The sequence below is a fragment of the Phascolarctos cinereus genome, unplaced genomic scaffold, assembly GCF_003287225.1.
Source record: "Phascolarctos cinereus isolate Bilbo 61053 unplaced genomic scaffold, phaCin_HiC Scaffold_5;HRSCAF=322, whole genome shotgun sequence".
NCBI lineage: Eukaryota > Metazoa > Chordata > Mammalia > Diprotodontia > Phascolarctidae > Phascolarctos > Phascolarctos cinereus.
This window is the reverse complement of record NW_027555958.1, coordinates 275224956-275240943: the sequence shown is the minus strand read 5'-3', so window position 1 is coordinate 275240943 and position 15988 is coordinate 275224956. Positions and strand designations below refer to the sequence as shown.

At 35.2% G+C, this 15988-nt stretch overlaps 1 protein-coding gene across 2 annotated transcripts in view; it reads right to left on the bottom strand.

Annotated features, from left to right (window-relative positions):
* The window catches only part of HELZ (helicase with zinc finger), a 288871-nt gene that overhangs the window by 149336 nt on the left and 123547 nt on the right, over positions 1-15988 (bottom strand). For both annotated transcript variants that reach the window (XM_021000986.2, XM_021000987.2), the window contains exons 11-12: positions 15575-15842; positions 14283-14616 (exon numbers count right to left, since the gene is read on the bottom strand). In XM_021000986.2, the coding sequence (XP_020856645.1) occupies positions 14283-14616; positions 15575-15842 (602 nt within the window). The remainder of the gene's footprint in view (positions 1-14282; positions 14617-15574; positions 15843-15988) is intronic.

Genomic DNA, 15988 nt, shown 5'->3' with positions numbered 1-15988 from the left:
AAGACAACAGCTACAAAGCTCTGGTGCCAGTGCCAGGAAAGAAAATGCCATAGCACCAGCACAATAGTTCTCTGAACTTCTAGTGCTAGGCCAGAGAACTGAGGAAGAGAGAGAGCAGGACAGGAAACGGGGAGAGGTGGGGAAAGTGGCAGGTGGAGGGTTGTGAGCACTCCACCATGCCTGAGGGAAAGAACTCAGCATCCAGCTGAGGCCAATTTTGACCATACAGAAGTCACCTGGGGTAGAGACCTAGGCTGGTGAACTGTTGAATTGCTCAGCTTGGGCTGAGACATTTTGAGATCCAGACACCATTTAACGACTTCCCTTCTTCTCCTAAGGAACATTAATTTTGTCTCTGAGGAAGTTTTTCAGTTTCAAATAATCAGTGTTATCTGACTATATCTATTTTATCTTTTATAATTACCTGTATCTCTTGTTTGGTGAAGAATAAATCTCTTACCCATAGTTGTATATGTCACCTGTTTCTCTTCAAATTTTCTTTAATGTATGATCATTAATATTAAGATTGTGTATCCATTGAAAATGTACTATGGAATACAATATAAGGTATTAATCTAAACTTGATTTATGCCAGACTGTTTTCCAGTGTTCCCAACAGTTTTTATCAAATAAGGATTTTTTTCCTGGTTAATTTATGTTTTCCACTTTATCAAAGAATGGGTTATTGAATTCTACTGTTTATGATTCTCTCTTATCTAGTTTGTTCCACTGATCTAACTCTCTGTTTCAAACCAATACCAGATGCTTTTAAATGACTGCTACTTCATAATATAGTTTGTGGCCTGGAAGTGCTATTCTCCCTTCATTCCTACTTCCTTTTGTTTTCTTTTGTTTTTCCAAATTAATTTTATAATTATTTTATCAAGTCCTATAAAGTATGCCCTTGGTAATTTGATTAGTATAGCATTACAAATTAATTTTGATATTATAGTCATTTTAATTATACTAGTATGGCCTCACCATGAGCCCAGAATATTATTCCATCTATTTAATTTGTTCCTTATGTTTTTAAGGAGCAATTTGTGATTGAATCTATCTTTAGTAGATTAAATTGTTTATTAGCAATATCTCTATACCTCAATACATGGCAATTTTATGTAAAAGTTCCATGTGATTTTGAGAACATGCATATTCTTTTGTTTCTCCATTTAGAAGCCCAGAAAAGTAGTCCTTAAACGTCCCATATGTTCCTACATATTTCACAAAATCAGGAAAAAATATAAAATAAATTGTCAAAGATGTCAGGGAGGAATAACTCAAAAACCTTGAACGTTAGCAGATAAACTGACAGAAAAAAGTGAAAACAGAAGGAAATGTGGTCTTCAAATCTAGTAAATGAGTTCAGGAATCTATAAATAAATACTGCAAAAAAGGGGAAATAATCCAACATCTGTTAAGACAGAAGACCCTATGGAATATGAGGATAACATGAAACCACAACATGCTGTTGCAGAATTGTTCAAAAGAGGGGAAGAATATATAGCCTACACAGCAAAAATAATAGAAAGAATAAAAAACTGTAATTTATGATGGCATGTCTCACCAAAGAAACAAAAGAATAATAGATTGGGAAAGCAAATACAGAGAAGTGAAGGACAATTTAGGAGAAGAGAAGCAAAAAACAATTACATTAAAAGAAAATATGCTAACTATGAAAGCAAAGCATACTCATCTCATAGATGTCATAGACTGGATGCATAGGGACAACCTGAGCATCTTAGGTCTCCCAGAAGAACATGACAGGACAAAAAATCTTAGCACAATAATGCAGGAAATAATAGAAAAGCACATCCCAGAACTTCTGAGCATAGAAAATGAAATACCAATTGAAAGAATTCACAAATCACCTCCAGAAAAAAATACAAAGCTACAAATGCCAAGTGGTTAAATTTAACAATTCAATTCAGAAACGAGTTCTGTAAATGATCAAGAAAAACATGAAGGAAAAGAAATTCAAATAATGCAAGACTACTCTGCACCCTCCACAAAAGAAGGGAAGAGAACAACGTATTCCAGAGAACAATGTAGTTCAGAATGCATCCCAGGGGGGCCTAACCAGTAAATATAACCTTAACCATAAATTAAAAAGACGGGCATTCAAAAATAAAGAGGTCTTTGAAACATTTTTAGAAAGAAAACCAGAAGTGAAGAGATTATTTGCCTCTTGAACACCCCCAAACAACAGGAGGAGTGAATAAATGCAGAAGCCAAGGATAGCAAGGGATCATGAATCAGAGAATGGGGGTCTAGAATAAACAGAAAGAGAAGATGGATAATGAAGAGAATGAAAGAAATCTTTTTTAGAAAGAAACCCAAAAATATAATTTAAAAAACTAATGAACAAGAATAGTTAAGGGGAGGAGAAGGGGAAAATCTACTTGACTAAGATGAAAGAAGAGGGGAAATTATAGTATCAGAAAAAAGCAAGAGAGAAAAAGAAAGTAATAAGTAAAATCCTGAAGGGAAGAGGGTAACAAATAAGAGGAGGGGTGTCAGCAGTAAGAAGAAGAAAGCCAGTGGGAATAGGGTCACCGAAAATAATTAAAGTAACTAAAGGAGCATAGTACTGTATTTACAGTAGAAGGGGGTTAAAAACTCAATATTAAAAATAGAAGGAAATATAAACAACTTTCATAACTTTCAATGTGAACAGAATAAACAATCCAATAAAACTGTAAAAGAGTGACAGATTGGATAAGAAAATAAAAACCTACAATCTGTTGCTTACCAGAAATACATTTAAAAAAACAAAGACATACACAAAATAAAGTTGAAGGGATGGCAAAAAATTTACCATAAACCAAGTAAATAACAAAATGCGGGAGTTGCAATCATGATACTGATGAAGCAAAAACAAACATTCAAAAAATAAAAAGAGATAAACAAGGAAATTCTATTACAGTGAAAGGAAACCATAGACTACAAACCAACATCGATAATAAACTTACACACTCCAAATGCTTTAGCATTCAAATTCATAAAGGAAACATAACCTAAGCTACAAGAACACACAGGCATACCACAATAGCGATAGACTTCAATATCCCTTTATCAGTTTTGGATAAGTCTAACATAAAGATAAGCAAAAGGGAATATAAGGGACCACACAAATTCCTAAAGAAACCAGAGTAAAATTCTTAGGAATTATAAACAAAGTAGATGCCCACCAACTGGGAAATGGCTAAAGAAATCATGGTGCATGAATGTAATGAAATAGTACTGTGCTGTAAAAAAATTGTATTAATAAAAATTATTTTCAAAAAGGAAAAGCCAGTCAGATTTTTCTCCCTATTTCTTTTTCTCCCTCCTTTGTCCATTCAACCAATACCCAAAGATCTCAAAGCACAGAACTCAGAGTGGATGTATCAAATAGTACACCTTAATTCTGCATCAGAAAAGTAATCCCTAGAATTAGGAGCATCTTTAACACATATCAGAGATAGAACTCTTCAGGTACAAAAGGAGAAAGCTAGGAAGCCATCTCAGGATCTTAGAAGCTCTTATGTCACCATCCCAACATTTGCCCAGAGCTGGAAGACCATAGTATTTCTACCACCTCAGGGCCAGTTACAGATTAGCCCTTGATAGATCTCATCTGGATACTTAAGTTTTGCATGTAGATTTCCTTCTTTTACACACTGAATTACCTCATAATCATTCATTTAGAGAGACTTTTGCCACTAAATAAAAGAAATGAAATTAGGAGGAGAAACTGATCAAGTCTCCTTTTAAACCTCCTAGAACTCATGTGAATAACTCTCATTCAAATTGTTCTACTGACTGCTACTATGTCTCAAATTCCTCAAGACAGTGCTAAAATGAAAAAAATAATCACAAAGGGAGAGAAACGGCAAAATATTCTGACAGAAGGTAAGAGAAATGGTAGCTGTTCTTCTAAAACTTATAAATCACTGGAATAATGACAATATTTATAGTACATACATTAGTATGTATATGCCAATATACATACTATATATCTGCCAATAACGTACATAATACACAGTGCTTCAAATATCTCATTTGATCCTCATAAAATCACTATGAGGTACATACTATAGGTGCTGTTATTCCTTTTATAGATGAGGAAACTGAAGCTCAGAGAAAATTAGTGATCTGCCCACCATGATACAAGTTAGTATCAGAGATGGAATCTGAACCCAGTTCTCTTTGCAGATTCCAAGTTCAGTACTTGTTCCATTATAACATGTTTTCTCTTTTGGTATCTGTCTACAGATACCAAGGCCTCCTGTATCCCAGGCATATCCTTTCTGGAGAATTTACACAATATCACGTAGGGATATAATCCAGGACAAAAAGCAGTGGAGTAGTGTACTAACATCTATATCAGAGAAAGCACCCATAATGACAAAATCTCTAATTTATTAAAACATTATAAGGAGAACTCATATTTATGTAGTACCTTTAAAACACTTTATTCACAACAATCTCGAGCTATGTAATAAAAAACAGAACAATCAACATTTATTAAGTACCTACTATATAGAAAATACTATATTAAAAACTGGAGATACAAGGACAAAAATGAAACAGTTCCTACCCTCAAGAAGCTTACATTTTATCCAGAGAGACAACATGTATTTGTACAATAGAAATGGCTAGGTGGTACAATGGTTAGAATGCTGGGCCTAGAGTCAAGAAGAATGGAGTTCAAATCCAACCTCAGATACTTACTATCTATGTGAACTTGTGAACATCTCTCCCCACTCCCCAAACTCCTCCAATTTTACCTCCATCTACTGTGTAAACTCCTAACCTCCCCCATTCTGGACTGTCCTACACAGGCCCTTCAGTATAACCACTACCAAGGTACCCATAGTAGTAACTGGGTAAATATCATTGGGAAAATGCTACCCCTGTTCCCCCAGAATCCCCATTATCTCCTCTACAGATGACTTTGTGGCAGCGCGCCCCCCCCCAGAGGGCAGACTCTGCAATGAACAGTAAGTAAGAGCTCCATCTCCTTCCCCTTTTTTTGGCTGAGGCAGACAGGAAAAGCAGGAATGAACAGCTTGAGATCTACATGAATGATATTACATTATAGTCCTAAAACACACACACACACATACACACACAGAGCCTCCAACCCATTCTTCTTCCAAATTTCTATTTCGTTGAGGACACTACCATCCTAGCTTCAGAACCTCAGTGTCATCTCTGACTACTTACTGTCACTTTTCAATCAACAGAAATAGGGAAGTTTGAAAGAAGGGCAGGTTCTCAGGAAAGCTTGATGAATTCTGTTTTAGATGTTTAAGATGCCTAAAAGACACTCAATTTGAAGTAACAAGTTGGCAGTTGGTGATGCAGAACTGGAGCTTAAGAGAGTCTAGGGCTGTAAATACAGATCTGGGAGTCAATCATCTTCAAAGAGATGATAACTAAGCTCATGGGAGCTAATGAGGGCATCAAAAGAAAATACACACAGGGCAGCTAGGCAGTGCAGTAGACAGAGCACCGGCCCTGGAGTCATAGAAGGACCTGAGTCCAAATCTGGCTTCAGACCCTTTAGCTGTGTGACCTTAGGCAAGTCACTTAACCCCAACTGCTTCACAGAGACAGAGAGAGAGAGAGAGAGAGAGAGAGAGAGAGAGAGAGAGAGAGAGAGAGAGAGAGAGAACACAAAGAGAAGAGGGCTCAATATTGAGCCTTAAGATATGCCCAGTTAGGAGACAGAAATATGGATGATGAGCCAGAAAAAAAAACCATAAAGGGGAGAACAAAGAAAAAGCATTGTCATGAAACCCATCAAGTGAAGGTCAACAAGTGTCACATGCTATTGAGAAGTCAAGAAACATGAGGAATGAGAAAAGCCAAGAAAGCATTTAGAAAATAAACAAAAGAGAACAGAAAGAAGTCAGTGAGGGGATATAAACAAGTATGACTAGTGTATAAGACAGTTTCATGGTTTCACATAGAGGCCTCCTTTTCTGTTTTTAGTACATGTAAATTTCAATGTTCATGATTTTAAAAGAACACTTCTAAATAAAGTTCAAACTTTTGGTATTAGTATAAGATTAAAGTTTTCTAGAAGTTTTTTTGCTTCAAATATTGAACTCTGAATAAACTGGAAGATGCCTTATGTGTCATCTAGATAAACCATAATAGGAATTACAAATGTCCAAAATAGCATCCCAACAAGTGGTCATTGACTTGAAAGAAGAAACATGGTATAGCAGAAAGAACACTAAATTTAGAGTAAGGAGAAAAATGGTTTTAAATCACATCTCCCACATTTATCACCTGTAGTACCATGGATAGGTCATAACCTCCCTGAACATCAGGATCTTTCTCTGTAAAATTGTGATAATAGTGCCTGCTTCACAAGGTTATCATGAAAGATACATTTTATATGTGTTTGTGTGTGTAAAATACACACATACATATATGCATATACACGTATATACATACTCGTGTATATGCACACATACATGTTGAATGTATGTAACTTATTTTAATATATTAGATACCAATATATTTTATATTTGTACCAGTATAAATATATATACATATATGTAAGGATAAAGATGCTATGTATACAATAGAGTGTGTGTGTGTGTGTGTGTGTGTGTGTATGATATAACTTCCAACTGAAGCGCTGAAGTGAGGAGGCACTAACTACGCATTGAAAATCATTCCATTTTAGAACCGCTCTAACTCTTAGGAAGTTTCTGTCTCCAAAGAACCCACATCTTTTTAGGTTCTGTTCATGAATGCATGTCTTGTCATCAGAGCCAAGAAGAGCAACTTTTTCTCACATAACAATCCTTCAAATACTTGAAGATCATGATTATGAAGTCTTTAAGTTTTCTCAAGTCTTTCATACACAGTAATTTCACAATGATATGACATGTATTAAAATCCCTTCAACATTTTGGTTGCCCTTCTCTGGAAATACAACAGCTTTTAAATGTCACTCCTAAATTTTGGCAGCCAGAACTGAACATAAATCTATTTTGCCTCATTCATCCTAAACGCTATATACTCTCTTTAATGCAGCTGAAAAATCTAACTGTTGTCCAAAGGCAATAAGAATCATGGCATTAGACAACTGGGAATCTTGTTATTTCATTGTTCATGATAAGCATTCCTTAAAAAAAAAAAAACACCAGGATCTACTCTATCATTCCTACTTTCTCAATCTTCAATCTTTGTGGGTCTGCTGCCAGCTTCTCTACCACCAACAAACATGTTCATGTCTCCATCATCCTCAAAAACCCTCTGATCCATCCATCTCCACTATCATCTTGTCTCTCTTGCCTTTTGTGAATAAACTCCTTCAGAAGACTGTCTATATTAAGGGCCTCCACTTCTTTTCCTCTTCCTCTCTTTATAACTTTCTACAAGTCTGGATTCCAATCTCATCAATCAACTGAAATTGTTCTCTCTAAAGTCACTAACAATTTCTTAACTGTCAAATCTAATGGTCTTTTCTCAATCCTCATCATTCTTGAATAGCCTTTGACACTATTGATAACTTTTTCTCCCCTTGATAATCTCTTTTCTCTAGGTTTTCCAAACACTACTCTCTCCTAGTTCTCATCCTACCTATCTAACTGCTCCTTCAGAGTCTCCTTTACTGGATCTTCATTCAGGTCATGCCTGCTAACCATTCCTGTCCTGCAGGGCTTCTAGAGCCCTCTTCTCCCAGTATATTCTCTCACTTAATGATCTTATTAACTCCCATGGATTCTATTATCATCTCTATGTAGATGATTTTTCAAATCTATTTATCCAGCTCTGACCTGTCTGATGACCTCTGGTCTTGCATCTCCAACTGCCTATTAGACATCTCAAACTGGATATCCAGCAGACATCTTAAACTCAACATGTTCAAGCTGGAACTCATTATCTTTCCCTCCCAAACCTCTCCCTTTTCACACACCCCTATTATTGTCAAAGGAACCACCATCCTCCCATTCACCCAGGACAACAACCTAGGTGTCATCTTCGACTTATCTCTCTCTCTCACACAACCCCTGTAACCAGTCACCTTTGCAACATCACTCAAATATGCCCCTTTCCCTCCTCTGATCCTGCCACCACCCTAGTCCAGGCCCTCATCACCTCAGTCCTGGACTAATGCAATAGCCTTCTGGTTGATCTCCCTGCCTCAAGTATCTTCCCACTCAAGCTCATCCTCACTCAGCTGTCAGTATTTTCCTAAACAAGAGATCTAACTATGTAATCCTTCAATATTCAATAAGCCCCAGCGACTCCCTATCACCTCCAGAGTCAAATATAAAATCCTCTGTTTGGCTTTTAAAGCCTTTCATAACCTGGGTCTCTTCCTGCTTTTGAGTCTTCTTATATTTGACTTTCCCCTGTATACTCCTGAGATTCAGTGACACAAGCTTCCTGGTTATTCCTCACAGAAAACACTCCATCTCCTCACTCCATATATTTCACTGCAAGTATTCCTATGCCTAGAATTCTCTCCCTCCACATCTCAATCTCCTGGATTCTTTCAAGTATCAATGGCTATCCCACCTTCTACAAGAAGTTCCTTCATGCTGTTTATTACCTCCAATTTATCCTGTCTATATCTTGTTTTCACATAGTTGCTTACATGCTAACTCCCTTACATTAGACTGTGAGCTCTGTGAGAGAAGGGAGTTTTTACTGTTTTTTGTTTTCTAGTGTTTAGCACGGTGCCTGGTGCATAGTAGGTGCTTAATAAATTCTCGTTTACTAACTAATCACTGTGAAAATAAATATCACTCATGAACTAACATCTCTCGAAAAGGACGAGAAGCTAGAAAACTCAGTAAGACCCTCCATACTAAATTAATACATATACATACACAAAATATATATTTTAATGTATTACAATGTCAATGTAAAGGCAGGCACAGATAAGGGTAGATGAAAAAAAAAATAAATTGGAAAATATGGTTCAGGAATACACAACAAGAAAAGCCAATCATCATATTACAGACTACACAGAAACCTCGTCCCTATATATAACAAATATTTTCTTCACGAAGAGAGTGAGGAGTCATTGGCCCATGGATAGCACTCAGTCACATCACAAAAATAAAACTCATTCTGTTTTGAGAGATGGAAAACAACTGGTTACCAAATTGAAAGGCATTTTTGAATCTACTACTTTTCTGCAGTCTGACCATCAATTTGTTAGAGCAAAGAACAAAATCAATATTAAATTGGAAAAAAGAATAAAAATGAGATATGGTGTAAAATTAAAACTATAATCTAACCTATTTAACAAGTTTTTGATGTCTAAAAATGGGAAATGGACAAAATAAAAGATTGATGTAGATTAGAATTGCTTCCAAAGGAATTTCAATTAACACAAAATTAATTTATATAACAGGAAGACCAAAAGAGGATAGGAACCACCTTGGCCAGCAAACATTTGCTCTCCTTGCCAAGAAAGAATAATACTGGTTTAGACCTAAATCTTTTTATAAAATCCTAAAAAGATGAATAGTAAAGCATTATGGATATGGATAATATCATCAGTTAAAATAATGAGAGTTATTAGGTGGAAAAACAAGTTAACAGAAAGGTAGGCAAGACACCAATAAGCATTAAAGCTGAAACCGAACAGAGAACAATAAAGGCAAAAATAAATAAATAAATAAATGATTTGTCAAGATTATCCTAACAAAATATTTTCTTCACCACTATCAATACAAAATACAACAAAATATTCTCTTCATCATTGTTAACTACATTTGGACTCTAACATCAAGGTCAATGATGTACCATGTGACAAAGTGGAAATGGTACTAAAGAAAATAAAGACCAAAACAAAAGCTGTGCTAGACCAAGTATATGGAAAGCAGGTCTACACTGGAGATAACACCATTGAGATCAATAAGGGATCAATTTCCAAGATATTTAAAAGAGGAAAGGATACCAAATAATTGGGGAAAAAATTTCAGACATTATCACTACCATGAGAGGCTGCAAATCATAGTGGATAAAGTACTGAATCTAGAGTCAAGAATACTTGAATCCAAATTCCACAATAGACATTTACTAGTTAGATCTCTGAGCCTTAGTTTCCTCATTTGTAAAATGGGGATAATGATACCTATAGTACCTTTCTCATGGGGTTATTGTGAGACTTAAATGAGAGTGTTTGAAAAGTATATTGCACACCTTAAACATGCTGAGTATAGGAGAGGGTACAAATGATGCCAACATCTTACAACTTTATCATCTTAAAGTTACTGAATGTCTATCAAACTCCATTCTATTATCTGAGATAGATAGATACATAGATAGATACACACATTGTGTGTGTGTGTATGTGTGTGTATGTATGTGTGCGTGTGTGTGTGTGCGTGTGTGTGTGTGTGTGTGTGTGTGTGTGTGTGTGTGTGTGTATTTCCAGGTTAGGTTAGACCAATCTCTTTTAAGTGAATATGGATCTCATTGAGGAGGGCCTGTTTTGTTCCATATAATTTGCACAATGTCATCTGCAAACATCATCTGGAGAATTTCATTATCAGTAGGAAAACTTTCTTCTAGTTGGATTTTAGGCAGGATATCCTCCATCATATTATTGAACATATGTTTGAGTCTCCCTGTTTTTGCCTTAATGTTCATGCTCAATAAGCTGCTGAATAAAATTATCTCCATAATCATACTTGAATTAAGATCTTGTATAATTTAAATATACAAATGGGAGCCATCTTACTTTAAATCTTTAAGGCTGCCATGGTTCAACCAAGTTAAACACTTTTTGTTGTTGTTGTTGCTTTGGCTTTTGTTTTGTTTTGTGTGGGGAATATAATCAACAAATAATTGACACAGTAGAACCTGATATTATCTCCACCTCTCAGTCAGTTGCATGGCTATGAAAATGTGGTCTGCTGTCAAAAATCGCCTTCAAAAACATGCCTGTTCTCTTCTAATGTATTCATAAAGGATACCCTCTAAATGCCTGCAAAGTCTTATTTTCATAAAGATTTTATAGAGATGAGAAGACAGGCATCAATAGTTAATATATTCCCAGCTACCATTTTATGGTAACAGTGTTGTACATTATGACCTTTTCTTTTCTTTTCTTTTCGTAGAACCTTTTCCTCTTAGAGATAATTAAAAATTCTTTAGTGTCTTAAAAATTCTGTATACTCCAGCATAGATTTCTTCTATTTGTGTTTGGTCAAATACAGCCATTCTTACCAAATTTACCTTAAGTACCATTGTCACTTCATCACACAGGTTAAATGCAGTCAAACAGCTTATCACTACTGATCAGAATAACCTGCCAGAGAAGTGTTGGCAGAACTGTTCATTTCACATCTATTTGTTGTCCTCCTTCAAGTTTCATCTACAATGCTTTCAAGATGATCTGTCTTATACTTCAAATGCCAAGTTCTTTTCCCTTCTATTACTTTGCAGTTTCCTGAGACAATAATGCTTATATTTTTTCATCATCCTTCTCTGTAATCTTTTGAAAATGAACTTATATATAAACGTGTATTGCCCTTGGCTACCACATTTCTCTGCTTGGCAAGATTGCTAGCTCAGATAGTTTATGTGCTCTTTTGGTTTCCTTGTTTTGATGATGATTTTGCATCATTTAAACTTCTCTAAGAAATGGTAACAATTAATGTTTTTACTTTTGTCCATTTCTTGTTTTTCTGAGTCCAGAGATAATTTAAGAAGACTGGAATGATACTGCTATAAATTACAGGAAGTGCTTTTTGTGGTTACAAAAAAACTGGAAACAAAGTATGAGTCCACTGATTGGTGAATGGCTGAACAAATTGTGTTATGTAATAGAATACTATTATGACATAAGAAATGCTGAATATGAAAAATTCAGAGAAATGGAGAATTCATAGACCAGAACAAAGTAAGTAGAACCAAGAAAACAATCTTTTTCAACAAGAACAATATACACAATGATTACAGTAATGTAAATTGCATTCAATAAATACAACAAACAAGTAAAAATGTAACTGGTCAAGGGTGAGACAAAAATGTGAGGGCTGATTTTGTTGGCTTATTCTGCATAATCATTTTTGATACAAGGGAAAATTTCAATAGGGGAATGGTATATCAGGGGAATGGCTGTGGTATAAAAAACAAAAGGCATTAATTCTCCTTCCTTTCAGTTGAACAACGGGAGGATCATAAGTTTCGAAAATTTGCCTATGCTATTGGACATAATCAATGTGTCCACCTTACTAAGCTGTAAGGGACACTAGGTAAGGGAAGAGGAATATATTTGGAAATGAATGGCATCAATAAAACAAAAAAAACCTCCTGGACAGCAATAAAATTTTCTGAATCACATGAAATACCATCTTTTCATCTTTATCCTTTCTTCTAATTTGTTATTTACTTTGACCTTTGCTCTAATCAGTTCTGAGCGTACAAAGACAACTGATTCTGAAATAGCTCGCACGTTGATACCAAGTTGTTTCCTGTTAAAACACAATTTCGTTTTTTGTGACGTTTGAAGGTGCTCACCATATCCAGTGCCTTCTAATTCTTTTAGAAGAAAGGGTTAATGACACTCAGGAAAGAGGCATCTGAATGGTCTATCAGCCTTTGGCCTTTTAAATTTCTTGACCTTAAACCATATTTTCCAACATGATTTTTGCCATCCTCCCCTTTTCCCACCTTCACATTGAAGTCACCAAGTATCAAGGTACACTTTGGAGGATCTTGTCAAGCTCTTCATAGACTTTCACTACTTCTTCATCCTCTAAACAGATGTTGGTACATAAGGTGCAATTATCTTCACTGTAGTCTGTTTGCTTATGTTCATCATGAGCACTGCAAGGTGAGATGACCAAATTTCCCATGAATTGTTGTTTCTTGTTAACTTTGGGTACACAATGAAACTAACTCCACCAATTCCTTTATTCACCTCCACAAGGAGAACCTAAAAAGCATATTTTCACTTAGCTTCAACTATTTTGACTTTTGGTTTCATTTATAAAGAGAATGTCCATATGGATGTGGTTCATTCCTCCAAAAAGTACTAAGTCATTGGATGAAAACTGACTATTAAGAATACGGTTAAACTAACATTTGAAGACAGCTGAAGAATTATATGAGCTTTCACACCCTCTGCCCCTTTTCCACTACTCTGACAACATTCACTGTGGATGGAAAAGGCCGTTTTGTATTTTTACATATTTCATGTGTCACAATGACCAAAATATTTATCTCCTAATGGTCAACCTTCTACCCTTCACACTATGCTATTCTGGTGCTGGGATAGCATAGTCTAGAGCCAAAACTGTACTCAAAGCCTTAAACCCAAATAGAACCTGCACTTCACTGGTGTAGGATCTGAGACCCCATGATCTCCTCCACAACATAGTGAGTAATCAGAAGAGAGAACAAAAACAAATTAAAGGGAATATAAAGTTCACAAGTTCTAAAACATGGAGCCCTAGCTTCTGTACATCCTCTGAAGTAGCTTTTAGGGACAGCACTAGAAGCAAGGTTTCAGGTGACACAGAAAATGAAGACCTGGCAATAGCAGTGCCATGGACTCCCAGCCTTCAAGCTTCAAATGAGTTAGGATACCCTCTGTGATATTTATGAATACTGTAGGTGACAGATAGTCACATTTGACATGAGTAGGGGCAGAAAAGAAAGAGAAGTTGTTGTAGAAGAAATTTCTATTCCAACATAGTTTAGACTAGATGACCGCTAAAGTGTTTTGATTCTATGAAATGTCCTATTGTAATAAAAAATATTCCAACAATACCATGGATTTCTTAAAACATAACTTCACCTTTAATTTTAGTTTAAAAACATTAATTTTATGTCAATTTAGTATTAGTAAGCACTGAATCAGCAAGGCATTATTCTTTCTAAAACAACTACTCACTATAGTTATGGCTCATTAAAGTATTCACTTACCTGAGAGAAGAAAATTATCTCAAGAGATCAAGATTTTCTTCCAGCCCTATGATAATATATGTATCTACTAAGAACGGAAACTATTTACTGAAGGTTTTTAAAACCACTTTCAATTATTTTTCTAATACTGTTTATATTTTAATCAAAATACCTGTGATTCTTAAATGTATACTTGAAACAAAAAAATTAAAATTCTTACAAGCTTTACTGGCTTAACAGACTACCCAATTCTCACATCACTAATGTTCCCATTGACCTTCGAAGTTAATTACAGCTTTACTTGTGGTAGATACACACAAAATAAGTCAAAACAATCAAAGGAAGAACTACTACTGGAATGAGAACACAAACAACCTGCAAGCAGCTTTTTCAAAACATACCTGCATTTCACAATCAGCTCGAAGATTAAGCTCTTCACAGCATTCCCTGGATATCCTCAAGAAAATATAGTCTTTTGTTTTTTCTTCAATAGCTGCTTCATAAACCTTCTCTTTGGTTCCCTGGGTCTGTACTAATTTCTCTTTAGTGATTGGTAATAAATAAACAGCATTGACTTTGGTCATCACCAGTCTTCCAGCCAAAGTGTCTTCAGAAAGAGTTTCAGTGAGCTTAAAGCGACCAAAAAGCTGTCCATTCTGAGCATACTTTGCACCTCCAGAAACCCCAGTGAGCATGAAGCTTGCTACAATCTGCAATTGCACTTTAATGTTAAACCTAAATCAGAAAATATAAAGTTAATTTAAATGTTTTACATCAAAAAAATTCTGAAAATTCTGAAAAGCAGAAAGGGAATGCAACATGCATCAAATATAAACATAGCAACATTAAACTTCATAACAATTCTACTCTGTTGAGTTATAAAGCATTCAATATTTCTTTGCCTTCAATCTAAGCTGGACACCAAACACCAAAAGAATAACTCCCAAATGAGTAGTACTTGTGAATGCACACTCAGTCATGATAGAGAGGGAATATGAGTACTCTATAGAGTATTTTACGGAATATTTTTAAACTAAATGTGATTTTTTAAATGAAGATTACATATTGTATATAATTTTGAATTAAAAATTTTTCAAAAAATAGAAAATACTTAAACTTCATATATGGTAGAACAAAATGCCTTAACATTTTCTTTTGCTTTAAAAAAAAAGAGCTCCATATGTTCTGGGGCAGTTAGGTGGCACAGTGGATACAGCTCCAGTCTTGGAGTCAGGAGGACCTGAGTTCAAATCCACTTACTTGATACTTACTAGCTATTGACTCGGGCAAGTCACCTAACCCCAACTGCCTCACCAAAAAAAAAAAAAATTTTTTTTCTTTTGCTTCTCTTTTTCTGAATTTGCCTTCAAAACATGGGATATCACCTTGGACATTCAGTAAGTGTCCATTAATGATAATGTTACATCATAGAGGGTACCATAAAGTTGAAAAAAAAGTTAAAATACCTAACATAAGGTTCTAGTTAAAAAGAACACTCTGCATAAAATGTATTTATTCCCATAATTACAATTTCAAAATTCATGGTCCATATCATTTTATCTAAATATAAAACATAGCTACTGGACATAGAACAACTATTGCATTACCTGTCATTTAAATTACCACGTAATAAATAAGTCCTAGTATCATGAGACAAACAGTAAGTGAAAAATATTTTTAGATGATTACTTACTTGCTAACTTCTTTATATTGTGCTATTTCCTCAATATAAAGCAAGTCATGTAACCGTGACTGATAATTAGTCTTTGTCAATGATTTGTCCAAAACAGATTGTGTAAATAGCTGATCAGCAGAGAGCGGAATTTGGTATCTAATAAGGAGGCTTTTCTCCAAATCAGTAGTTTCATTAGGCTCAAAATCTATAATAGTCTTAGAAGTGGAATCCCAGCGCTTTGCTGTCGTTAGTAGTTGTTGCCTTGCATGCATTAGGTATTCAAGGTCTAAAGAGAAAAGGAAAATACATTTACATATGGTCATAGCACTAATATCCTTAAATTCTATGTCCTACACTTTCCTTTAATTTTATTTTACATGCTAAAGACAGAATTCTTTCATTCCTACTTAACCTGCACCTCCCACTAGTTTT